This window comes from Salminus brasiliensis, chromosome 13 (assembly GCF_030463535.1).
Source record: "Salminus brasiliensis chromosome 13, fSalBra1.hap2, whole genome shotgun sequence".
Taxonomy (NCBI): Eukaryota; Metazoa; Chordata; class Actinopteri; order Characiformes; family Bryconidae; genus Salminus; species Salminus brasiliensis.
This window is the reverse complement of record NC_132890.1, coordinates 4,735,165-4,762,664: the sequence shown is the minus strand read 5'-3', so window position 1 is coordinate 4,762,664 and position 27,500 is coordinate 4,735,165. Positions and strand designations below refer to the sequence as shown.

Genomic DNA, 27,500 nt, shown 5'->3' with positions numbered 1-27,500 from the left:
GGTGGTGGTGGTCTCACGAGAAGTGGTTCATGGTTCGAACGGGATGTATGGCAGTATATAAAGCTTGTATCTCCAGTTTTGCTGATTTTCACTTTTTGACAGAATGTGAATCCGGCCGGTGTGTTTTACATGCTGTCAGAATGTCATGACGAACGGACCAATAGAAAGGCTCCAAAATGACCTGGAGTGAAACCTTTTCCCATTGACCTCCATTCAAAGTTCAGACGGTTTTTTCCTTCTCCTGTAAAGTTGCCATTTTGGAGATGATCCAAGGATCTGACAGCTCTGACAGCAACGACACATGTGTCACACATTGAAATATATGTAACATAAACACTCTGTGTCCAAAAGTCTGTGGACACCCCTTCTAATAAATGCATTCACCTATTTTAAGTTGCACCCATTGCTGACACAGATGTGCAAATGCACACACACAGCTTGTCTAGTCCCTGTAGAGGCGTTCTGCCAATAGAATAGGACTCTCTGCAGCAGATAAACATGAACCTATTGGCACCATGCTGCCTAATAATGCCAGGCGTGGGCTATAGAGGGGTATAAAGCCCCCCAGCATTGAGCTGTGGAGCAGTGGAGGAACTGTGTTCTCTGGAATGATGGTGATGGAGCTCCATCCAGTACCAGTTTTGGGCTGAGTTGAAGAGTTTGGGAGACCTCACTTATGTTTTTGTCACTGAATGCAATCAAATCCTCACAGCAGTCTCTACTGTTCCCTATACAGTAGAGACAGTTACTCCAACTAAAGCTGCCCTGATAGCAAGAGGATAGCAGCCACTTTTGGCCCACTGACGGCAAAGCTGGTGGTCCTCTGGCATTTTGCTCAGTGTTTTCTGGGCGGTCCGCCGGCGGATGAGCAGTGTATTAGGAAAAAGGCCAGGGCTTGTTTTCCACCAGCAGTCCACTCTGCCTCATTTCCCTTCATTTCTTACTTTCATTTTTAGTTGAATATTTTTTAAGATATCAAATCTAGTCCATCTTCATCTCTCAGTTCATAATGTTGCAATATTTGTTTATTTTCTAAAATATAAAAGTATTTTAAATCAGTTTGAGAAGATTAAAGGTCCGAAAGTGGACCACTGAGTGGGGTGTCGACCTTATCAAGCCAGCGGTCCAATATCTGCTCGCTATCTGGAAGAATTTTTTTTTTACATACCCCTGATTTCAGTGAATGCGCAGGTGTCCCAATACATTTGTCCATATATTGTATGTGCAAATATGACCATACATCACAATATGACCACTGTTACACAAAGGCAGGCGTGTTTTCAGGAAGTGCTGCTTTAGCCTCTTCCTTTGTTGGCCTTTTCTGAACCACACACACTTTACCAGCGATGTTAGGAACACTACTGCTGTGAGAATTTGATTGCATTCAGCCACACAAGCCTTACTGATTACTGAGGTCAGGTGCTGAGGTTGGACGACTAGTTCTGCCACTCCTGAGGGCTCCATCAGCCCACACACAGCTCCTCTGCTCCACAGCTCAGTGCTTGGGGGCTCTAGGCCCCCTCTGGCTGAAGTTGTCACTTGGAGGTATGGAGGCCTTCGGGTCAGGTGCTGCTCCACAGCACCCCACTCCCACCCCAGTGCTTTTCTATGGAGATTTACCAAGACGTGGGTAAGACAAGGGTTCTGTGGCTGAGTTGAAGAACCCTTTAACCAGGCTAAAAAACATTTAATGCATCCAGATGGTTGTTTGAGTTGTCATTGATTTGTCTTAGAGTGCGGCTGAATTCACTGATTAGAAGAGTCTGGACACGTCTGGACACAAACTGCAAATGGAACCCTTTGTTTTGGCACTTTGGCCCTTTGGCACTTTGTGTCTGGCCAGCCTGGCGCTGTAGAAATGGTGAAAAGGAAGGAAGTAAACAAGCATGAGCCCCAAGCAAGTGTGTTGTGTAATCTGCCCTCATCAACCAGTCTGATGGGGGTAATTAGTGGGCATGATCTTGACTGTGTCACGTTTTTGTGCTTTGCTGGAGCTCAGCGTGTTCTCTGGGTCAGAGGAGCACATTGTTGTTAGTCTTGCTTGTTGCAGGTGCTGCTGTTGGTGCAGTTGCTGGCTCTGTAATGATCTATTATTAGTGTTGAGGTGAGATGAGAGCGGAGCTCCTCAGGGAGGCCCCGGGCTGGAGCAGGTAATTATTCCCCTGATGAACAGGCCTGCCAGGGAATCCAGCTTCAGACCCTTCCAGCCATATACACACACACACACAACTAGGACATGCTCTACCATGGCCCACTTATTAAAGCAAAAACACTGCATGTCCCACCTGGACGGAGACATGTGGGCTTCAGGGATGGGCAATAAGATGGTATAATCTCACTGTAAGCTTTTCGGAGTGTATTGTCAGTACCTCCACAACATGGGCCAGATGACCAGGTTTCATTAAAAGAGGTTTAGAAGAAGCTCCCAGGTAGTTTGCCTAGTTGTCAGGAGACTGTGAGTTCCAGGTGGACAGGGCAGTGCAGCATGGTACAGTAACTAATCCATATTTTGTCCAACATTTTGTCATTATTTCCACGGTCAAGTGACTCTGACACTGAGTCCCTGTGAGGAATTTGGTTATTGTTCTTGCCGGGGTACCGACAGTGAGGCCTATTGATTGTCACACATCGATTAGGGGTGTAACAGTGTATCCAAACAGCTTGATATTGCAATGCAAATACATAATTTAACAAGATGTGACAATTAGGGTTATGCAGTATCCACTTTTTATATAGTGTCATACCATCTCAAAATAATACTGTGGTAAAGGGTTTTACCAGATATTCTGTACATCCCGCCTTATTTTAAAACCAAAAATGACCAAATACAACGTTCAGTTTCCTCACAAGGTGACAAAGTGAACACAGTACAGTTTTAAACCAATCATTTAACCTACACTGACCAACAGTGTTTACTGTTAAAGGCCCAAATCATAAAAAATCTCAGTCTTTGTCCCTTTAAAAGAAAAAAAAAATGTAATGTAATACGTAATTAGCATTAATATTTCACACCATTCCATCCCTTGCCAGGCCTTGTGAAAGCTAAGCTATATTAGGAAGCTAAGGCTCTGTCCACATGTATCCAGATGAAAAGATTCTCTCTGATTGAAAGATTTCTCTCTGTCTCAAGTGTCGTTTCTGAAAACCTCTACATCCACACAAGAACACAAATTCCTTCAAAAGTGGCGTAATGGCCAAAACAGACCTAAATACAGCGCAAAGCTTAAGTACATCTACCAGCAGCAGAGAGTTTCTCACTGTGTTTTTTAAACAGCAGGTCGCCATAACTTGAGATCACACACTCAGACTTAGAACCCGATTTGTACCAGGAAAAAAATTTAACAATATTACCCATAGTGTTTGTTTACTCTGCAGTGGTGATGCTGCTGTCCCTGAATCACCCACACACTCCTGACCAGACAGTTTTTGTAGCTTTAACCAAGTATAAGCGCAGCACGTTCTGTCACAGTGTGATGAGCGTTGTTGATGAGCTCTGTTTTGTCCTTAAAGGGTCCTTAAAAACCTCCACCCTGAGCAGCCTTTTCAAAAACATCTGCTTTTAGTCATATAAAACATAAAGTTTTTACAAACAGGAGCCAGAAAGTTTTTAAAGTGTGGCTGGATATTTACCCTGCAATGGACTATCATCCTGTCCAGGGGGGCTTCCTATTTTCCACCCAATGATTCCGGGACCCTGAGCACAGTGTTACATCAACACTTTTATGGTTAAATTAACACTATGAGGGTTAACACGAACACCAGCAGTGTTTAATTAATGCTGCCAAATTTGCTGTGCAAGAAGAAGTGAATACGTATGTGGATGGACGTGTGGGGGGCGGGGCCAAAGTCTCATTTACATATACACACCTATTCAGCCTGCAGCAGTTTGAATGAAGCATATGTGCAGTGAACACACACATTCACGCTAGTAAGCAAACACACACAGTGACGATGAGCACATGTCGCTGTGGTGCCTGGGGAGCAGTTAGGTTTAAGGGCCTTGTTCAAGGGCCCAACAGTGGCAGCTTACTGAGCCCAGGTGTTGAGCCCACAGCCCTGTCATCAACAGTTCAGTGCTCTAACCGCTGAGCCACGACTGACCACCCACCCTGGAAGCAAACCCCATGAAAACCTTTTGAAAAAAAAGTATTGATCACATGAAGATATATCATGTAAATATGTTTAACCCCTTAATGCAGAAAGGCTTATTACACACTAAGGTGTATTACTCAGTAACTACAGGGCCTTCTGTACGAACTGGTGGGGCTATTCTCTGGTAATAGAAGTGTGTAATAACAATTTCGGGCCACTTTTCGGCCCACTGGCTGACCACAGGCTGTTTAAGGGGTTAAAAAGACAGGATTTCAAGGGGTCTCCTAATATCATGTGACATTTTGACCATATTGCCCATCCCCATTAGACCTTGACACACACACACAAGCCCACACTCACACAGACTGACACAGGAGTGATGATTGAGGGCGAGCAGAGGTGTGTTTTAAACAGAGGGGATATAGCGCCTGATTGACGGCTCGGCCTGTATCTTTAGATAGACGTAGGTGGAGGCTGTCATTCTGTTTCCCTTCATCTGGATGTAGGCTTTGGTTCCTGGAGGCATTAGAAGTGAGTGTGTGTGTGTGTGTGTGTGCATGTTCTTTGTCAGAGCCTCCTTTGTTTGTCCTGTTGTGGAGTACTGTGTGTATTTAGTGATATCCATGAGCAGGTTCATCCGAAGCTCACATGAAGCTGTTTACAATGGTGGACACTGTTCAGTCTGCTTTGGTAAATAAAGTGCATTAGCACAGTTTATCACCCTCTGCTTACAGGAGTGTTTCGCTGGGCCTGAGGAGCCACAGCTGAAGTAGTTTTGCTCTGTGATTCGAATGCTTACAGATATGTTTTTCTGGAGGAAAAAAAAAAGGCCGGAGTCACTGCTCCCGTCTCTGCTCGGCTGAGCTGTAATCCTCAGGCTGTTAAGGGATTAAATAGCTTATTATAGAGGAGCTCTGGGAAAGGCAGAATGCTGAATGGACTTGAAAGTGTGTGTGAATGGAGCCTCATGTTCGCTGGATTAAACTCATTATGTTCATCGATGAATCCTGTGTTTGAGCATAAAAGGCTTTTCCTCAAAATGACTGCGGCCTCTTCTCCGTGACGAAGCGCCGCATATCACACATAAATCCCATGTTAAATAACATGACTGATTACAAGATAACACACACACACACACACACACACTGATGACACACACTTTTTAATTTCTTAAAGTAAAATGCGCAGTAATTTGGATTGAATTAGGTCTAGGCCGTGTTTACATGCTTTACAGTACAGTTAAAGTAATGATGGCCAAGACTGAGCTTCAGTAGAGTTTTTAATCAGTAGAAGTATTTTTCGTGCCGTAATTCAGGTCCGAAAGGTTCCCTCTGTGTTCTGAGCGCTCTAGTGATGTCTAACGGCCATATTGACTGAAAAACAGTGTAAATTAAAAAGCTTACTGATGCCCTCCATTTTTTTATGAAACCAAACATTTCAACAACCAGTAAAAGCCAGTTAAAACCAATTATTACCATTAATGGAACTAAGCTTGTGGTGCTGAGGTGGTAGTATGGGGGGGCCCAAATGAAAATCTGCTTAGGGCCCTGCTAAGCTTAGTTCCATTAATGGTAATAATTGGTTTTAACTGGCTTTTACTGGTTGTAGAAATGTTTGGTTTCTTAAAAATTATGCAAACAAACATTTAGGGCATCAGTAAGCTTTATGATATTGCTGCTCTCTACTGCCAACATTCCACAGGTTGTGTAATACCATTTCGTCATATTATTTAGTGTTATTTTTAAAATATATATTTTTTGGTGGCTTTGGGGTCCTAAACGGCCTATGTAATTCGAGTATGTCTTGGGCCAGCTCTGAAACTTAGCAAGATTACACTTTCCTACCTGCATGTGTTTCTGCATTTTTCTTTGTTCATAGCTCTGAAACTTTTTAAATGTGCAGTTCCCCAACCAGTAAACGCTGCTCTTTCAGGCTTATTAGATCTTTTTGGGATCAGATATAAAAAAGTACAACCTACAAAAAGTGGAACACTATAAATATCAGGATTTATAGCCGCCTATTGAGTATTTCAGTCCGAGTTGGTATCGGGAATGGTACTCAGTATCGACAGATACCCAAAAGTCTGGTGAATTCCTAGAAATTAGAATAGAAAGTGGAAATGCTTTTAGAAATCGGATAGTTCCGGTAATAATATCTGATTGGCTGAGTCGTGTTTGAGTGCCTCACAACACCTGAATTCATGTTAATGCCCCACTGTTTTGAACCCAGTCCGTCTGTTAGAGCTGCAGTGCATTATAAATGGAAACATCTGAGATAAATAGTGTCAGATTTTTCCTGTTAGCCTGCTTAGCGTTAGCTACCAGAGTTGACACTGACTGGTGGAGCAAATATTAATCAAATTAATCAGATAGCAACATTCTGTCTCATGGCTTTATTTGCATGGTTATGACATACCTTGTTTTACCTTAAAAAAAAACTATATACAGAAATCACAGTTATGGTAATCATGGTAATTTTGTAAAGATGGTAATATGTTGAAAAATATGAAAAGTTGAACGTAAATAATATGTTTTAAAACGTATTTCTATTTATTTATTTCTATTTATTTATTTTATTATTTTAATTTTGTTGGAGCAGAGAATAAAAAAAAACTGGGTTGTGGACAAAGCCATGGTAAAAATAAATTGCGCATTTTAATGTAAATCATAATTACTTGGTGAATTCTTGGTCTTTAAATGTATATATTTAATTTAATTTGAAGCAGTGGCTTATTATAAGTTATTTATTTTGTTGTAAGGAATTTCTAACATGAATTTATAACCTGGTGAATCTCTAAGCAGGATTGCAGGTGATATTTGGGTCAGAGGAAGTTGAATAATACAGTTTTCATCTCCTGAAGCCTGAACTTGCCCACAGTTCATGTTACTAATGAGTTCTCTTTTCCTTTAAAGTAAGAGCATCAAACCAAAGAGCCCTTTTTTTCTAATGAGAAAAAATAAGGACAGAAACTGGCCATTAATGTAGAGCTCGATTATTAGTAGACTCTTTCCTTAGACTCACAAAAATAGCCCTGATTTCAGGCACAGCTTCCAGAAAATGCTCTAATTGTATCAGTGCAGCGCTTCCTCTTAGAACGGAGAGTCCGGAAATATCAGGCGCTACAGAATTAGGACATAAACACCTTAAAAGTCTTTAGTCAGCAGATCTAACACACGAATTAAAAGAACAGCAGTGACCTGTTGCTTTCCAAACCGGCTTCAGCAGAGATCTCAGAGATCCCTACTACAGTTTAACCCCAACAGGAGCTTTAATTACTCACTAATGATCATCTGATCTTAATATTAATTAACATTAATATATCAAATATATACATTCTACATGACCACATGAAGTGAACACATGCAAAGCTCTGGTAATGTAGCTATTAGTTCATATCGAAAGTAAATTGATTGAGTGACTTGACACGGTCTGGCCGGGGCCGCCCTCCTCTGCTCGCAGCGCATCCAGCCAGCTGATTGGCTCTTTTTGTTGAAGAGTGGGTCTGTATCCTTATCCATCAAGCGGATGAAGGCCACTTTGCAACGTTATTAAGTGTTTTAAAGACATGCAGATGGTTTACAGTGCTTTTATTGGTGATCAGGTTCTGTAGCATTACGACAAAAGCTGGAACATCAGGTTTGAGACATTTACATTTACGGCTTTTAGTTGACACTCTTATCCAGAGCGACTTACAAGGTTACTCAACTACAGAGGAGGGCCAATGTAGTGTTGGGAGTCTTGCCCAAGGACTCCCCTTATTGGTTTAGCACAGCATAGCCACCCAGACCAGGAATCGAACCCCAGTCTCCCACATGGTGTGGTAGCTCACTGGCAGGTAGTGGTGTTATCTGTTGCGTCACTCCAACCACTTACAGTTAGCATTCAACCAGTTTGTTAATACTGAATACAGGACAACAGTGTGGATGACGGGAACAATTCCGTGGGTTTGAGGCTAAAACATAGCTAAATATCATCAGAAAAAGAACAGAATTTATTGTTTGATTTTGATTACAATGGAAGGATGTCTAATTTTATTCATTTTTGTATGTAGGATATTTAGTTTTTAAATTATATTCCAATTCTGAATGTACTTAATTATCTAAAGTTAGTTGCTCTTGAAAGGGGCGTAATTGCTTTATTGTGCTGGTATATTATAATTATATCAGTGGCATAAAATGCTCTTAAAATGATTTTCTGGGATAACTTTGAATGGAAATGAATGTAAATTAAGAGTTTATTCCAAGTCATTTAGAGCATTTCTATTGGATCTATGCATCCAGAATTATTCACAGTGTACAGAAGCAGCCACAGGGTTCAAGCCAAAACTAAAAACGGACTAAAAGCCAAAGCTTGAAAACTATGAAACACCACCAACAGCTCAGAAGGTGATTGGTCTGTGTTTTACAACTATAGTAATACATTGATTAAACTTTGTCTCCATTATTTTTTTCCTTTTTGTTGATCTAAAAAAAAGATATGATCTGTGCCTCCAAAACACAATCTGTCTTAATTGATTATAAAAGTAATGACAACAACAACAACAACAATAATAATAATAATAATAATAGTAGTAGTAATAATAGCCATGATAATAATGATAATATGTAGTAACAGTAATAATAGTAACAATAATAGTAGAAGTAGTAGTAATAGTAGTAATAATAATAATAGTAGTAATATTGATAGTAATACTAGCAATAATAATAATTAGAATATTATAATAGAAGCTGTAAAATAATAAAAGCAGTAAAAATAACAGGAATAGTAGTAGTAGTAGTAACAATAGTAATAATAATAATAGTAGGATTAGCAGTAATAATAGTAATAGTAGTAGTAGTAGTAGTAATAATAATACTACTAATAATAGTAGTAGTAGTAGTAGTAGTAATAATAATAAGAATACTACTACTACTACTACTACTAATAATAATAATAATAATAATAATAGTAATAATAATAGTAATTCTAGCCATAATAATAATGATAATAATAATAGCAGTAGAAGTACTAATAATACTGCTAATAATAGTAGTAGTAATAATAATAATAATAATAGCAGTAATTCTAGCCATAATAATTATAATAATAATAGCAGTGGTAGTAATAATAATACTAATTATTATTATCATGTGGCAGACCAATGGTCTATTGCTTCCCCATTGAAAAATGTGGAGCATCCCTGTCAGTCATGACTAAATAAAACCACCCATTTCTACAATGTACTGTTCTTTACAGCTTCAATATCAGCTGATTTCACTCAACCCGCAGATACACTGGTTGAGCCCCATTTGCCAAATAACTGGCGTAATGCAGAGCCTCCCTCTGTCCAGCAGATGCAGGAATACTGTGTGGTGTTTTAGAGACTTGCTGTCAAACACACCTCTCCCACTGTGCAAACAGGCTCGACATGGGCTGGATAAAGCGCCCACTGAGCGATCCAGCTCTGTTTATTATGAGGCACTGGTGTGCTGCCCTCCATTAGCAGACAGGCCCCGAGTGGATGCGGTCCTTCGGAGCTTCCGTTTCCTAAGGAGCGCTGAGGAGATGATAGGGCCGCTGAGTGTGCTTCACAGGAGACAGATTCGCACCTCTTTCTTTGAACTCTGCCATTCATCACTCTCCCATCCCTCATTCTGGCGTTGTAGAAGGAGGGGTGCGCTGAAGGGTGCCATTAGCTTGTGTTGGGAGGCTTGAAGTGAGTTCTTTTCTTTGAAAAAAATAAAATAAATAAAAAGCTTTTACACATAGCAAACAGCAGTCTTTTATCGCGGGCTGTGAGCATCCTGATGTTTAACGCTCATGCTGAGTGTGTTGTGAGTGTGTTGCCACATCAAGGCGTTCACATTATCTTCTGAAGCATTAGGGAGCTTCCTCTAATAAGACAAGGCTTAAAAAGGAGTTTTTATACTGCAGTTTTGGTGTGTAGAGAGGGCTTAGTCATGTTTGAATGTGGACAAAAGTATTTGGACACATGCTTATTCATTGTTTCTTCAGAAATCCTGCTTTTGTTGGCATAACTGTCTTTAACTGGCTTTCTGCAAGATTTTGGGAAGTTCAATGCTGGGGGTGGGGGTGGGGGGTGTTGCTTTATAGCCCCTCTAGCCAGCATGGTGCCTGTAAGTTCAAGGTTATCTGCTCCAGCGAGATTCTATTGGCAGTGCTTCTCTTCTCGACTAGACAAGCTGTGTCAGCAATGGTTGAGAATTAAAGTAGCTGAATGCATTCATTAGATGGGGTGTCCACAAACATTTGGACACATAGTGTATATTAGCAATATTAGGCAGATATCGAACAGGCTGGTCTTGTGGGGTTTCTGACTTGTATGCAGCGGTCAGCACCTACCAAAACTCCTCCAAGAAAGGACGACCTCATTGCAGGCCTCCACCTCACAACCAGATACCACAGGATACCTCCAAAAGTCTTGTTGAGTCCATGCCTTAAGGGTTCAGAGCTGTTCTGGCAGCATGAGGGGGACCTACACAATGTTATGGATGATTGGTGAATGTCCATCAGCTATTTAAGAGCAAGACGTTACTGACCAACCATACTAGTGCAAATTTACTGTGTGCAATGTCAAGCCTCGGCAAAAAGGGATCTAAGGCTCCCCAGCACTCAACTGTGGAGCAGTTGAGTGTTGCTCTCTGGAGTGAGGAAGCCCTATCGAACATCTCTGGGATCAATAGTGTCCGTGATCCAGACTTCAACAGCCAAACCCAGTGCCTGACTCCACGATCGCTCCTGTGGCTCAATGCAGTCAAATTCCAGCAGTGTTCCAATGTCTACTGAATATCAAGGAGAGTAGAGGCAGTGGGAGGATCAGCCCTATATCAATACCTCTGAGTTTCACCACACAACAACTTTTGAATTTGGGCTGAATCGTGATGGCTAGACGATCTCCAAAACGCATGCAGGTCTTCTTCTGGAGTGTTCCTGGTATGCAGTGGTCAGTACCTACTAAAAGTGTCCCTAGATGGGACAACCGGTGAACAGGTAACTGGGGTCAGAGGCGTCCAAGGCTCTTTGGACGAATCCTCATGGAGGCCGCAGCACCTCAACAACTATTGTTTGTCTTGGTGCCAGACACCACAGGACACCTTCAGAAGTCTTGTGGAGTCTGTGCCTCAACGGCTCAGAGCTATTTTGGTGGCACAAGAGGGTTTCACACTATAGGCAGGTGGTTGTAATGTCAGAGCTGATCTGTGTAAGTGCTAGATTGACAAAAGTATTGGGACAATGCTCTAATTCAGTGTTTCTTCTGAAATCAAGGTTATTATGAAAAGTTGATTCTGCTTTTGTTGGAGTAACTGTCTCTACTGGCCAGGGAAGAAGGCTTTCTACTAGATTTTGGAGGAGGATTGCTGTGAGAATTTGATTGCATTCAGCGACAAGAGCATTAGTGAGGTCAGGATGTTGGAGGATCACCACTCATCCCCATCTTCCCAGCTCATCCCAGAAGTATTGGATGAAGCACAATCATCATCATTCCAGAGAACACAGTTCTTCCACTGCTCCACAGCTCAATGCTGGGGGGCGTTATACCTCTCTAGCCCACACCTGGCGTTAGACATGGTGCCAGTGGGTTCATGTTTATCCAGAGAGAGTTTACTTACTTTCTGCAATAATTGTATTATGAGGTAATATGATTTCTTCATGTGGAAATTCAGACTCAGTGCATTACTTTTATGGATACTTCTGGACATTTACTGTAGAAATATAGTCTCAATATGATATTGTCCAGTGCTACCCTGTGATATTTCACACAGGCCTCCTGTTTACTCTGCATTTGTGTGTGGTGGGAAATGCTGATATCTGCTACAGCACAGGGGTGAGATTTAGCGAGATTGGATACGCATGAGAAAATGAAACTTTTTGTAATAAAGATGTCAGCTTACTCTGTCCGGAACGTTCTCCGCGTAATGAAAACGCCTTTCGCAAAGTTTGCGTGCAACATAAAGCTAAATAAAGAGGCAGGATCTCAAAAACCAGAGAACCAAAACCAATAAACGGAGCCGTGTTAGATTAAACAGATTCAGCCGTCCGTACTCAGCATCAAGAACCTTTGAGGCCATATTAAAGTGTTGTGCACAAGCTGTGTGTGTATGTGTGAGGCAGAGAGAGAGAGAGAGAGAGAGAGAGAGAGAGAGAGAGAGAGAGAGCATGGATTGTTATTCTGCTGAGCATTGTGAGGTCCTGGTCTCCACAGACAAGAACAGAGCCAATCTGAGGTGTCTGAATGGGGCTGCTGAACTTTTGCCTCTTTGGCACTTTGATGTGAAGATCAGCCATTTGGTCCATCACTGCAGATACATCAAGCAATCGAGCAGAGGGCACGAGTGTGTGTGTGAGGGGGGGATCAGGGCTTATGCTTGGTTGGTTAGGGGAACAATATTTTGACCTCCTCCTTCTGAGTTCAGCACAGTAAAGGCTTGATCCCAGAGTTGCTGGCTTGCTGTTCCAGGCGGAGGGACCTTTAACAGTTCTGTAGTCGATCTTCTTGTTGGATCTGTGAGTGTGTGTGTGTGAGTGTGTGTGTGTGTGTTCTTTTTTCTCACAGTATATGTAAATGTTGGTCAAATTTGGAAGTAGGGATGCACCGATCCAGCTTTTTCAGTTCCGATACCGATACAGATACATAAACTTTGCATATCAGTCGATACCCGATACCATTAATTGTTGAATTAATAAACAGTATATCTCACCATGTGGGAGAGACTTAAGGCATCAGGATTGACTTAAACATTACTTTACTAACTTTGTAAAACAAAATTATTATTAACACAAGTATATAAATGTACTAAATTGCTATTTATTTGTCACTAAAATAAACAATGGTGCAGGACCTTGACTCAACATTCAAATTCAAAACAGTCAAACATCTTAAAATATATTAAAATGAATCAAATGTATCAACAAAATGTATCAAAACTTTATAAAATAAGTAGTTGTAGTACTAGTAGCTTCGCTTTGTCAAACACACAACCAGTAATCAATCCTATTTTTAAATATTTAGCATAAACAGTAATTACAAATAAATTTTATCAGCTGAACCTGAGAATAAATCTGTAACTTGGTCAAAAGTACAAGCAGCAACCAAAAACTGCAAACATGTAAACATGTAGTGCAGTCTCACACCAACCAGTTTAAGTGAAAGGATTGATTCCGGGGATCGACCTAATTATCCAATACCCGATCCGGCTAATTTTGTTAATATCAGATCGATATCCGATCCTAATATCGGATCGGTGCATCCCCCGCCTGTACGTAGCTCCCCCTAGCAATGCTCCTGGCTCTAGGAGAGTAAGGACTTAAGCCAGCCACCGCCTCCCTTTAACTCGGCAATATCTCTCATTCCTAGCTCTACTTTTCAGAGGAGGAGTCTGGTCCAGTGGTCCGAACTCCCAAACGGGTCATTGGGGTGGTGGTGCGGCAGAATTATTAGGTCTCACATTATTTGAATCATCCATTTTTCTGATTCCCACTATACTGTCTACAAACTACACTATATGTCCCAATGTTTGTGGACACCCCTTCTAATGAAATTTTCCATTGTTGACACAGCTGTGCAAATGCACACCACACACATGCACACACACACACACACAGCTTGCCTAGTCCCTGTAGAGATGTATTGGCAATAGAATAGAACACCCAGGAGCAGATTTACATGAACCTATTGGCACCATGCCTGATGCCAGGCGTGGGATAGAGGGGTGTAAAGCAGTGAATGAGTAGGCGTCCCAATACTTTTCTCACCAGTGGAAGGGTTACGGTTAGGTTTGGCACCGGAGCTAGGCGTAGGCTTTAGGCTGAGGTTGAAGTTGGCGTCAGGGGAAATGAAAGGGAATTTAATCAATATTCATTTCAGACTAATTTAAGTATCTATAACGATTAACAAGATGTGAAAGGCAAGATATCCCCAGACATTTCAGTGGCAGTGAGTTTGTGTATATGTGTGTTGCTTGTATCCAGTATACTCTTAGTTCTAATGCTGTCTTTCCTTGCAGGATAAAGGAGTGGGTGGATCAGATGCAGCAGGAACTGGTCAATCTGGCAGATACAGCCAGCGCAGGAAAAAGCCTTGCACAGGTTAGACACCAATCAAAAAATCCAACCATTACATGTACACACACACACACACAGACACACACACACAGCCTGTGAATGGAACCTGAACCCTGACCTAACCACATTAGAGTGGAGTTTCAGCTGAAATCAGATCTGTGTCTTTTCCCACATTTTCTCCTGAACTTGAGGCAGTTTAATGCTTTAACACACTCGACTCCTGTGATGTCAAATAAGCCTCCAGACGGTTTTGCCTTGGGAAAGAAAATGTATTAGTTTTAAGATTTTATGATCTTGGGCACTTTTCTGAATCTGATATTAAATGTACGGTTTGGAAAACTAACCCCAGTACAAGAAGATTTAACCCTCTGGAGTCTATAAACATGCTGTTACATCAAATTAGACATTTCTCGATGTTTCTATTAATATCTTTGTGGTAATACAGTGTGGAAATACGGTTCAGACATTTCCTGAATCTGTAGAGCGCACCCTTTCCAATGCACCTCGTTTCCTGAGTGTGCATGATTCACATCCAGACTTACGAGGCTGTGAAGACGGGTCGAGACACTCGTCTCTGCCTCTCATCTGTACTTGCTGGATTTGTGTCTATGGTTTTCTGTGAAACTGACCAGTGGACACCTAGAAACTCATCTTCTGCCTCTCGCCGTTTATATAATGTAATATTCATACGTTCCACTGCTTTTTTGAAGTTAAGACTCTGGTAAACCCATTTCAAGCACCAAGACAATCTGTCCACGTAAATAACAGTGTGTTTTCACAGGAAATATGAAGAATTTCTAAAATCTGATTTTAATTTTGCAGGTTCAGGTTCGGAGTATCACCTCACACAGTGCTCTAGGTCACATTGGGTCTCGCTATTGCGAGAGCTGAGATTCTTCTGAACATGTTAATATATATCATGTGGGTATTATTTTATAAGCCAGTGTGTTTAAAGGTGAATTTAAGAACACATGCAAACATTTTGGACTCCAGAGGGTTAATTGTTTAAGGTGTTTAGAGTTGTAGACCTTACAGGTGTTCTGTTATACGATTAAAGGCAATTTATTACATAGTTATTTATATAATGAGGTAGATTTGCATCCAATTTGTGTTTTTTACTTTATAAAAAAAGTAATATTTTAATGTCATATAATAATGTCAATGACAAAAATGGCAAGAATACATGGTTATCTTCTTCTCACATTTGGGGTTTTTAAAGGTTTCACATAATTCCTCTGTGTTTTTACCGAGTTATCAGTCAGAAACTATTAGACCCTACTTTTGTTGCATTTCCAAAATCAAATGTCTGGTACAATGTGGCCAAGCATCACTTTGGAGTCTATTGGTGTCGCCATCTAATGTATTCTCACTTCTTGGTTGCAGATTTACATGGATAATCAAAATTACTTCACTCTGGAACCCAACAATGCAGCAAAGCTGGTGGAAAATGCAGCTCGGAATATAGAGAACTTCCTAAAAAAACGGGCAAAAGCTCTGGAGGTAGGCTCAGCACATACCCAGTTCACACAAATGTAAAAGCTCCACATACTGTGAACACTGGAAACGTATCCTGAGCACTGTTAAAAAGACAGACGTGCACGAGTGATCCTCACGTCACCCCTTACAGAGTTCCTGTCCCAGGACCTATGCTGGTTATATATCTTAAATCCACATGAATGAATGAAGTACTGGAGAGACATATGACAGACATTTGACATATCAGACACACCGTAATGTGAAGTACAGATATCGTCATAATTTGTAAATACCGCGGTCCACGATATTAAGCTGATATGGTTCTATAGTCTAAGTGGGGCTGATTGTTTTGCTTGACGTTAGTTCACACAGTAATGCACACTCCAGCCTTCACTCTCCCATTGCCCTGCTATGGCTGTGACCACAGATGTGTGGTGTGTATAAATATATTTGTGTTTATCCGTGTGTGTGTGTGGGCCAGCTGGCATTGCTTTTGGATGGCACCGCTGATAGATGAATTGTCTGCCTTTGAGAGTCTGTGTGTGTGTGTGCTGCTGCAGATGTGCTGGGCTTCCCCCGGTACACTCATTCCAGCCTTTGAACCTGGAAGGTTGGCTCAAAAGTAGAAACGTGTTTGTGTGTGTTTATGTGTGTGTGTGTGTGTGTGTGTTGAATACAGAAGAAAATCTCTCAGAAATGAAGGGATGTTGTTTCAGTGAAATACCACATCCAGGCTTTTGCTTTGTAGCACAGTGGATAACACACTGGGTTTCTAAATGAACAGCTGAAGCGACGCCAGCAGCCTTTTAGCCCTGCCTTCTTTCCCATACTCCTTTGGTGTTCTGGGGGAATAGCCGCTGGACACCATGGCGTGATCATGGGCGGTCATTTTATGGAAAGACGCTACTTAAACAGAGCCACATTTGATTGCATTTGTTTACAAAAAGTAAGGGGTTGTTAATGACCACAGTAACATTAGCCACATTAAATGACCATATTACCGGCTGGCAAAGCCATGAGCCTAGCACGTACTTGGGTGGTCCCCTCTTTCAGCCAGCAGGCTTATCCAACGCACAACCCTGTATAAGAGTGACCCTTCTAGCAAAGTCCACCTCTATCCCAATGTATAATACACCACATTTAGCCACTTTGGGACTTCCAATAGCAGTAATTAGTTGGATCATGTGGGGTGGATTAGGTTTGGTGTGATAGGGGGAGTCTTACTTAGTTTACTGGATGGGAATTGGGATATCCTAAAAAACATAAATAATAAATAATTATAAAATTAAAAAGTGGTATAAAGTGTTTAATCTGGGTTTAATCTAAACAATCTATTCTGGACTATTTTGCCCCCATTTCCCCATCCTACTGTAGCGCTATCCAGCATTACAACAGTTGCTATGAGAGAAGGCAGTAATAGGAGGAGGATAATTCAATGAGTTAAGAAATGATATAATGGATCATGAAATCTCACATTTACCACATAATAATAATTCAGAAAGTTGGAACCCACAGTACTGCAGTTTAACATATAATATAGAGTTAAAATGATACACCAAGCCATATTTCTCGCACTTTGCCATGCAGTGGGGGTCTCTGAAGGGATCAGGGCTGTGGGGCAGTAAGCAGTTTGGCTGGATAATCATGTTTGTGGAGTTGCAGGTTAGAGAGAGGCGTTTATAGAAAGGTGCGACTGAGCTCAGGCCATCCGTCAAATGTCCGGTCGTGTTTCGGTGAGCGGCAGGTGGGCCTGTGGGATCATCTCTGCATCACCCTGATCTGTTTTAAAGTGAAAAAGGTGTTTCAGGCCGGGTTTGGAGCTTTGTCGTTTGAGAGGGTTATTTTTTAAGATGACCCTGAAGCTCTTCTGCCATTCAAACCATGCAAACTTGGAAATATACGGCTTATTGTTGGTGGCTTTGGTCAGTGCTTTTCCTGTCTCTTCATGCTGATTATCGTTGGGAATTGTGTTATGTCATGCTGTAGTTTATCTGACTTCCCTTTTATGAATATTTTTAGATATTTAATGTACCACTTTCTGATAAGACACCCTTTTAAATGGTTCAGATGAGTTTATTAATGAGTTAACCATAGCTCTGCACATAGCTAACTTCCCGTAGCGCTGTTAAACTCTATTAACGCCCCCAGACATTTACATACACCCAGCCCACCTGCTAAAACTGACACACTCAATGCAAAGGCCACTTTGGAAAAATATGGTGCTCATCAGCTCATCACCTCCAGACCCTGCTAGTTATGGAAACGCGGAGTGCTGCAGGAACCAGGCCTCAAGACAGCAGTCTTTCCTGTGCCAGTGTCCGCTGACATGCGCTGAAGCGAAAGGCTGGTAACGAAAGTGTATATTTATACATGCTAGGCTAAAAGCTAATGATAATCAGCTGAAAGCTAATCAGAGGCGTGTGATCAATAAGCTTTATTGGAATGTAAATGTGGGGCTTAGTCGGGACGTTTCACTGCAGGTCTCTTGAGTCTCTGCCACGGACACAGTCTTCATACTAGACTACAGACGTCTGCTGTGAGCTCGCTGGAGAGTGACGGGACGTGTGCAGGTGTGATGGATCTCTTATAAACCAATAGGGAGTCAGAATGGTGTCTGTTAATACTTCTCATCCAACCACGATCAGATTCACACTTTCTGGATGGAGAGATTTATCTGGACAGGGTTTTTTTTTTAATGATGATGAACCATACATAACCAACATTTCTACTTAATTAAGATAATGAAGTATTTGTACTTCATACATTGACACCTCTGCCTTTTCTAAAATAGTTGACATATTTTTGAGTTTCTCCACATTGTACAGTCCTGCTTGCTCGCTCAGCCTGCCATTTCCTCTCCCAGTTTATGCTTCTGCTGATGCCGCATCTCTTAATTTGTCAAATGCATCATACCTCTCAGGTCACTGTACCAGCGAGTTCCAAGCCCATATTTATTCTAAGCCTCTGCTTCATTTTACACCCATTCCAACTGTCCTGTGTGTCAGGCCAAGTGGCTCTGGGATTTGGGCTCCGGTTTCTGTTGACTACTCTAGTTCTGGCTTTTGCCTTGCCGTTGGCATGTGTGCGGATGTCATTTGCTCGGTGTTTCTCTGCTGCCGCTGCATTTTAGGACCTATTTGTTCGGTATTCTTGAATTAGCTGTTCTGGGGAAATTCGTTCTGCACTTTCCTTCCTTCCTTGCTTTCTCAGTGCTTCATCTGATATGATCTGATGCTTTTCCTGTCCTCTGTCTGCCTGTGTTTTTAAGGATGATGTTCTGGAGTCAGTCACAATGTTGTATTGCTGTCCTTCGTGGTTTACATAGCAGTCGGTCACTTTGAGGGTCTGGGTTCGCTCCGATCTCAGCAGCTCTGTTCTCCATGATCAGTCAGAATTCCTGACACCTTCATTCAGACTCAGCACATCGAATGAGTTTATTTCTGTGCCTTCCGGATGTTACCTGCTCCAGCGATGGACAACGTCATTTATCACTGTGTTGTCTTGTGTTGTAGCAGATCCAACAGAAATGACAGTGACTAAGTTATCTGCAGAACTCGTCGCTCCCTGTATTTATTCCATCCAGAACCAGGATTGCAATGTGTAGTTAGTTAATGGTTCCAGGAGGAAAATTGGCCTGGACTGTACAGTATGATATTCCATAGCAAGAACTTGATAGCTTTACGCTATATTCACGGCTGGACTGGGAACTAAATTTAGCCCTCGACTTCTGTCTGGACCAGTTTAACACAGCGACTTGCCACCCCACACACACATAACCAGGTCAGTCATTTAATACTGTATAAGACATGGCCGTTCATTTGAGTTAATTTAGATACTAAAGCAACTGATTTTCTCTGTCTGAACATCCCAGTCCCAGTCCTCCTGATAACTATATTATACTAGTGTATGCTGGCTTTACTGTACTGAGGAACTGAGTGTGCTAACTATCTAATTCTGTAAAAATTATTCAACTATAATTAAAAACAATAATTTTTTAAGCAAAATTCAAACATTTTCTTGGGTTTGCTGCTGCAACCGCCTTCTTCTCCAAAGATTTTCCATGAAGTTTAAGTGAAGCGACTGTGACGGTCTCCTAGGACTTCTTCTGAAACAAACCTTGGTGGACTTTGAGGTATGCTTGGAGTAATTGTCATGTTGGAAGGTCCAATGATGCCCAAGCTTCAGCTTCCTCACAGAAGGCGTGATGATTCCACGATTTGATTGAACCCATCTTGCCTTTCCTCCACACACTGCAGGTTTCCAGTGCCAGAGGAAGCAAATCAGCCCTGAAAAGTTTCATTTTCTGTGGGGTTCAAGTCAAGCGACTGTGACGGTCACTCCAGAATCTTCCAGGACTTCTTATAAAACTTGGTGGACTTTCAGGTATACTTGGGATAACTGTCCAGTGGGAAAGCAAGACAGTGACTCCAGGACTGCTTTTCTGGCACTGGCACTGGACACCTGCAGCATGTGGAGGGAGGGCAAGATGGAATCAATCAAGTATCAGGAAGCCCCAGGAGAAAACATCATGCCTTCTGTGAGGAAGCTGAAGCCTGGGTTTAATTGGATCTTCCAACAGGACAATGATCCAACAAGTCCGTGAACCCCATAAAAAAACCTTTGGTGGTTTGAGGACGGCGGTTGCAGCAGCAAACCCAAGGATATTAGTGAACTGGAGGCTACTGCCCATGAGGAATGGGCTACAAATTCTCAGGAACACTGCCAGAAGTTGGTGTCTGGCTATGCATTACATTTGCAGCAGGTGACAGCAGTAAAACGGTGCTGTACTTAGTACTAAAGACGCATGTCTGAGACTTCAGTTGTCATTAAAAGTGGCAGTAGGTGTTCAATTTGGAGAAAGCACTTGTTCTATTGGTTATGTCCAGGTATTTAAATTGGTCTATTGCAAACAGCTGAAAGTTACCTAATGTAATTTGCAATGGGGGGATTGTTGGATCATTTTGATTGGCATAATTATTTAAGCGTTTAAACCCCAACTCCGGACTCACATGACAGTTTCATCAAGCCATATTATATGGCCATGTTCTCCGTTAACAGAAGGGGCAGTTTTTAATGCAGCCACTTTTAATGTACAGAACTGTAAGTGAACTGAATATTGTGTATTTTTTTTTATCTGAAAAGCCTTTTTCCTTCCCTTCACAAACATCACATCAAGTTCACAGCAAGACTGCTTTTCTTGAGAAACTGAGGCCCATCTAAAATGCTAGACTCCTTTTGAACCCGTGCTTGTGTATATATTATGCAGTGTGTTGCTTAAGATATGTGTGTCATTGCTATCGAGAGAGCAACAGAGAGAGGGAGAGATGCTGAGCTTCAGGCTTTGTTGTGGGATTCTTTTGATATGGCACATAACAATATGCTGTGACTCAGAGTGGCTTGCTTTGTGTTTAGGTTATGATGGGGTCTCTTGTTTCCTTTCTCTGTGGGCCAGAAATCTTGTTTTGCACCAGTGTGTGGGTCTTCTCTTCTCTATCCTACCACACTGTGTTTACATTAACTGTCTGAAATCACATCAGTCTTTTTGTGTGTCGGTGGAAGATATGGAGAAACCTGAGGTTTACAAACTTGTGAAATGAAGATAGCAGGAGAGCTCCTGAGTGGCGCAACTGTCTAAGTGTTGGTCCTATCAGAGTTCAGTCCATGGTAATGCCACGGCCATCCTTGGCTGGGAGTCCCAGAGAGCACATTTGACATTTGTAGGATGGCCTACCCCTCCTCCCCTCCATTTAACGTGATGACTTTCAGAGTGGTCTACTGCACTGTTCACACTACACCATTTGTTGTCTTGTAAGTAGCAATCTTTAAGTTGTTGAAGATGACTGATCGGCAACAGAGGGTCACAAATGACAAGATCTTTCCCCAGGAGCAATCTCCAACAAGTCTGTCTGCTCTCATTGGCTGTGGCTTGTCATCACTCACTGCCAGTCAACAACCAGGTGACCAACATCTTATAAGCTATTGAATTTTGACTCCAGACATTTAGACTGCTCAATGCCTTTCAGGCATCTGAGAGGCATCAGTGAGCTCTTGGACAGTTCATAAATAGCGTTTGAGCCAGTGATTGAGACAGCAATTGAGATAGAGGCGGTGACCGAGACAGTGGTAGAGCCAGTGATCAGGATAGTAATTCAGCCAGAGATTGAAACAGCAAATGAGCCAGTGATTGACACAGGGATTGAGACATTGATTGAGACAGAGATTGAGACAGCAATTGAGATAGCGATCAGTCTAGTGATTGAGGCATTGATCGACAACGACTAAACCAGTGATTGACACATCGTTTGAGACAGCAATTAAGCCAGTGATCAAGACGGTGATTCATTCAGATATTAAGCCAGCAAATGAGCCAGCGATTGAGACAGTGACTGAGACATTGTTCGAGACAGTGACTGAGACATTGGTTGAGACATTAATTAGGGCATTAATCAAGACTACGATTGAGACAGTGATTGACACATCGATTAAGACAGCAATTGAGCCAGTAAATGAGCCAGTGATCAAGACTGCAATTGAGACAGTTATTGAGCCAGTGATTGAGACAGTTATTGAGCCAGTGATTGAGCCAGTAATGAAGACGTTGATCAAGACAGGGATCAAGTTCTGAACTAGTTCTCCTCCAAGCATGTTTAGCTGTCCATTGAAACTGTTACCCATTCCCACTGTGTGGATGTGAAACTGGTTTATAGTGGGGGTATGTACTGTGATTTGGGTTTCTATAGCATGCGTGTGTGGATTAGCATTAGCCTTAGCCTCCACTCAGTGATAGTTTTTTAAAGGTTCAGATATTATGGTCTGTTTTCACGTTCCACTGTAAAATAGCTCCACTCTGCAGACTTTCAACTCTTTTATTTACCTTCTGAGAACGTCCACACTGCTGCAGCCGGGTGACGATAATGTCCATTAATGGTGCATTGAGGACAACAGGTGGCGCTCTGCATGCCATGGTTTAAACATAGAATTGATGCTGGATTGGGGATTAAAATCAGATTAAAAGCCGATACTCCCTTAGCTACTAAATCAACCAGTTAACCAAATTCAGTTGGCAAATGGGTTCCATTTCTCTAGCTACCCAGGCATGATTACTGCCAGACATGTGGACTCATCATTAAACATCACTTATCACTTATATATAAATATGATTTGACCTGGCCCGGCTTCTGTAGCACACCTTTAGATTCCCCTTAACGAATCAATCAATGTTCATTTATCACAAAATAACATTAACAAACCATCAGATACCATCAGACTCATTCAGTTCAGTGAGCTAGAACGATGCAAAGAAGCAGATCCAGTTTCCCCTGACCCGAGAAGCAAGGCGCAACCGTCCCCATGCTTTACTGATGTTTTATAAATACGCAATTAATGTTTTATTTATACTTTATCAACATTTCATCAATGCCTTCTGCTCTTAAAAACCAACGCACTCTGATTTATTTCTCTTTGAGTGTGAGCTGCCAGATTTGCTGACCCACATTGCTTTTACTCGGTACCCGGGTCATCAGTGCCAGACGTCACCCAGGGGGACGCCACATGCCCAGCAGCTGAATGCAACAGGTTAACAGCCGGGGTAATTTCTGGTTTTAGTGCCGTGCCGTGCATGAAGCCAGCTGGAAAGCTTGTCGTTAACATGCAGTGTTCGTTCTTCCCTTCAGGGAACCGCTCGTTGCTTTGACATGCTTTCGGCTGTGTCTGATCGGGAAGGACATGTGTGTATGTGTGTGTTCATGGGATCGGATTATTTCTAACATTGCTTTCTATCATACAGTATATAAAGACCAGCTGCCAGATTTAGATTAGTTCATAAAGTGGAACATGACAGTGACCCTGCCAGTGACGATATAACAACAGGATCCACGTAGGTTGGATTTATGCAATGTCAGGACGTGTGTCCATACATAGTCCCATATGCATATTCCTTATATTTACATGACTACCTTTATATAATACGAGTTTTCCAAGCTGTTAGAAATCCGGCATACAGGAGGCAGATTCAGGAGTCAGGAGACTGGATCTTTAGCGTTGGAGTTTATTCACAGGCAGAGAGAAAATCCAATTCCAGTCCATTCCAGGCCTGTCCGACCCAGCCTAGTCTGATCAAATCCGGTCTAATCTAATCCAGGGGAGGGAGGACCTTATATACATTGGGAACTGTGTGTGTGGGGGGGGGGTTTAGAAGAGGAGGAGTTTAAGGAGGGGTATGAGGGAGATGAAGGTGAGGATGAAGAAGATGAGTTTAAGGAGGAGTAGGAGGGGGATGAAGATGAGGGGGGTTGAAGGTCATCACACAACAAAGGGGGAAAAGGTGTCGACTCTCTGCAAAGGTGGGCGACTATCTGCACTTTCCAGAGGGTTCATTGTATTACTGTATAGTTGGCAGTCAAACAGACAAAGAAGAAGGAGAGTGACCACTTCAGGTCGGCAGACGAAGAGTAATGACCATACAAGCAAAGCAGTAAGATGACCATTTGCTAACTTTCTATATGGCTCTATATGGCGCATTTTCTCTCAAAGCCTAAGCCTAAACCAAGCCCAACCTTTAAACCCAGTGACCAACCAACACACTGACACTGTTTTTTATTAAGGCAGCTAACAATGACTGTCCACCAGTTTCATTCATTTTACCTTGCTGAAGAACTTTTCTATAGGTCACTGATGTCTGCATGTGTGTGTGTGTAAATGTTAGAGTGTCTGTGTGTGTGTGAAACCAGTATCAGTTGGAAGCTTGGCTCTCTTCCTGGTGGTCTAGGGCCTGATTTTGATCCTCTCTGTTCAGGCCATGCATTATTGAATAGCCTTTTCCAGTACTATTGGTGAAATTACTCGCGTCCACCCTCTGACCCCACCCACTTGCTGGGGCAGTGTGTGCTCTCTCGTTGGGCTCTGGAGATGCAGTGTCCTTGCTGGGTTCCAAGAGTTCACCCCTCCTCCAGCATGAGCCCATTACGTGAAAAAGACACCTAGTTCGACATTAGACTGTGCAAACTGCGCTCCTCAGGGCTTGTACTCTCACCGAGGCCTGTTTTCCTCCTACATGTGGTCAGAGTCTGACTCTGTAAGCTGGTTTAAATAAAAGATTTTGCTCAAATATAGCTTGTCAAACAGATTTGAAAAATGACCGTTAGCATTGTAGGGGGCGGGGGGATGAACGAATTATGGATAAAAGTTTGATAATAAACCTTTAACAGAACTACTGACATATACAGATATTTTTTTGTAAAATTGTGTCCTTGGATCCTGATTTAGCAGCAACTTTTTATTTATTTATTATATTTTTAAAGACAACTGATTCAGGAAGCAGATACGCAGGTCAACCAGCTGGTTGACTTGCCCAGATAGGGTAATTCTAGGCATGAACTAACTAAGTAATACTGTATTACGGTCAGTAAATACAGCACAGTCATTCCTTCAATTACAGCCTCATACATATTAAAAATAAAATGTAGCCTAATGTTTATAGCTACCTACCTAGCTACCTATTAGCTCATATCTTATGATGTAAAGAGCAGTATGATCTTGTGCAGCGCATATGCGGAGCTAACATCATCCAATCAGCATTCAATTTTGTTTACCCTAATTGGGCAACTCAACCGAGCGGTCGCGCTGGCTTTTCAAAGTAACATAGAGACACATTTAATTGTGCTTACATGTGGATACAATGCCTTTCATAATGACTAACATGCTGAATAAAGCTACTTGGCTACACGCTGCAAAATGCTTTTGTCTTATCCAGCCTAAACACACCATGGAAAAGCAGGGAAAGCCAGACACACAGACACATTCGCACACCATTTTGCTTTATTAAATCCCCCGAGGGCACACCAAGCCCTGGATGTGAGTGTGTGTGTGTGTGTGTTCTTGTGATTGGGTTTCTGTATGTGGGTATATATGAGTACTATACTTTCAGACAGTGGCTATTTTGGTCCAGCTTTGCTTTATTAGACATCCTTCATCTTGATAGTGACAGGGAGAGCTTGGCCAGTAAGAGCTCAGTAGTGCATTGGATGTCTAGACATACTAGATAGATACTAATATCTAACTTAAATTAAAAATAATATTCAGATTAGAGATTAGAGGCAGTAAATAAACAGTATTAGCAGTGTGATAATGTTTGAACATTTGATTTATTTACCTTCTGTGCTGTAGACTGCTTTAGCTGCGATTGCTAAAATGAATGGCTCAGCGGTCTAATGTGCAACCACTATGGTACGAGGGTCACAAGTTCGAATCCCGAGCCATGCCGCTTTGCCATCAGCGGCTGGAGTCTGAGAGAGCACAATTGGCCAGGCTTTCTCCAGGTGGGTGGACGGCGCTCTCTCCTCTCATCACTCTTAAGCGATGTTGGCCGGCACAGGGGCCTTCTCCTTGAAGTCTGTTGAGCCCCCTAATATGAACAGATGCTTATGAACTAGAGCTGGGCAATATGATGATATTTTATCATATCGTAATCATTATAGGATTTTTACCATATCGCCCAGCCCTACTATGAACCCTCAGAGTGAGGTGTGTGAGACTGATAGGACTACCCCCTGTAGGGCTGACAGTACTACTGTAATTCTTGCTCATGTGGTGGATCTTCTAAATTGGAGACTGACTAAGAATGAACTTTTAACACGGACTCTGAACTGTAGGATGAATCTTCTACAAATCTTTTGTCTGTGCATCCCCAGCCTTGCAGCATTGATACTCCCAAAGAACGGTTCAGCATTAGAGCTCTGCAAGGCATCTCAAATCTTCTGCTTCAGGAAGCCTGGCACTGTGATAGATGAGAACCAAGTGCACTCATCGGGTGATATCCTGCGGCTTTGGCATCCTGGCACTTCAGTGCTGGTGAAAGATTCTGACTCAACTCAGCTCTTTATTTTTTCCCTCCACCGTGGCTTGAAAACTGATCTGATAACAAGCTTAGCTTTAACTTCCTACTACCTTCACCTTCTGCACACAGCTTGTCCAGTCCCGTAGAGAAGCACTGCCAATAGAATAGGACTCTCTGCAGGAGCAGATCAACATGAACCTATTGGCACCATGCTTCCTAATGCCAGGTGTGGGCTAGAGGGGTATAAAGCCCCCCAGTATTGAGCTGTGGAGCAGTGGAGGAACTGTGTTCTCTGGAATGATGCTTGGTGCCCCGGATGTTGTGGAGTTCTGGATTAAGTGGGGTGGTGATCAGCATCCAACATCTCAACTCACTTAAGCTCTTGTCACTGAATACAACCAAATCCTCACAGCAATGCTCCTCCAAACTTGAAAGAAAGCCTTCCTCCCTGGACAGTAGAGACAGTTTCTCCAACAAAAGCAGGAGAAACTCTTCAGTTCAGGAGAAACAATGAGTAAACAGGTGTCCCAATACTTTTGTCCATATAGTGTCCATATCTCACAATCTAATTAAGGTCTAGTAAACAAATTAGCGGCTATTAGGACTGATTCCACGTGTAATATCTGTTGCTGGTACTGAGTCATTCAGTCTAGTGGGTAACAACCCCACCGCCCCTGTGGCCCCAAACAAACAATAAGACCAATAAGGGGTCCGAACTCCAAGCTCTCCAACCTGTGGAACCTGAGTCATGAGCTCATCCATGCCTCATGTTCGTTCATTTAAAGCAGTGTGAGCTCAGCCGGGTCTAAGCTGAGCGAGCACTTCCGTTCCATCAGCAGTGGTTTCGGAGTGTGTGTCCTGGTGAGTGTGGGTTTAGTGTAATGGAGGGAAATAGTGTGTTTGTTTTGCGTTTCTTTCTACAGAAATTCACGGTGAATTATTCACGCCCTTCATGTTCCCATCAATAATGAATGTGAGCCGTTTGTTTGAGAAAAGAGATATTATCATTATGCCCCCCTCCTCCTCCAACCCCCCA

At 42.2% G+C, this 27,500-nt stretch overlaps 1 protein-coding gene across 3 annotated transcripts in view; it reads left to right on the top strand.

Moving 5' to 3' along the window:
• LOC140575554 (voltage-dependent calcium channel subunit alpha-2/delta-1) overlaps nt 1-27,500 on the top strand; it is a 134,575-nt gene that overhangs the window by 691 nt on the left and 106,384 nt on the right. For all 3 annotated transcript variants that reach the window (XM_072695942.1, XM_072695941.1, XM_072695943.1), the window contains exons 2-3: nt 14,097-14,178; nt 15,538-15,654. In XM_072695942.1, coding sequence (XP_072552043.1) covers nt 14,097-14,178; nt 15,538-15,654 — 199 coding nt within the window. The remainder of the gene's footprint in view (nt 1-14,096; nt 14,179-15,537; nt 15,655-27,500) is intronic.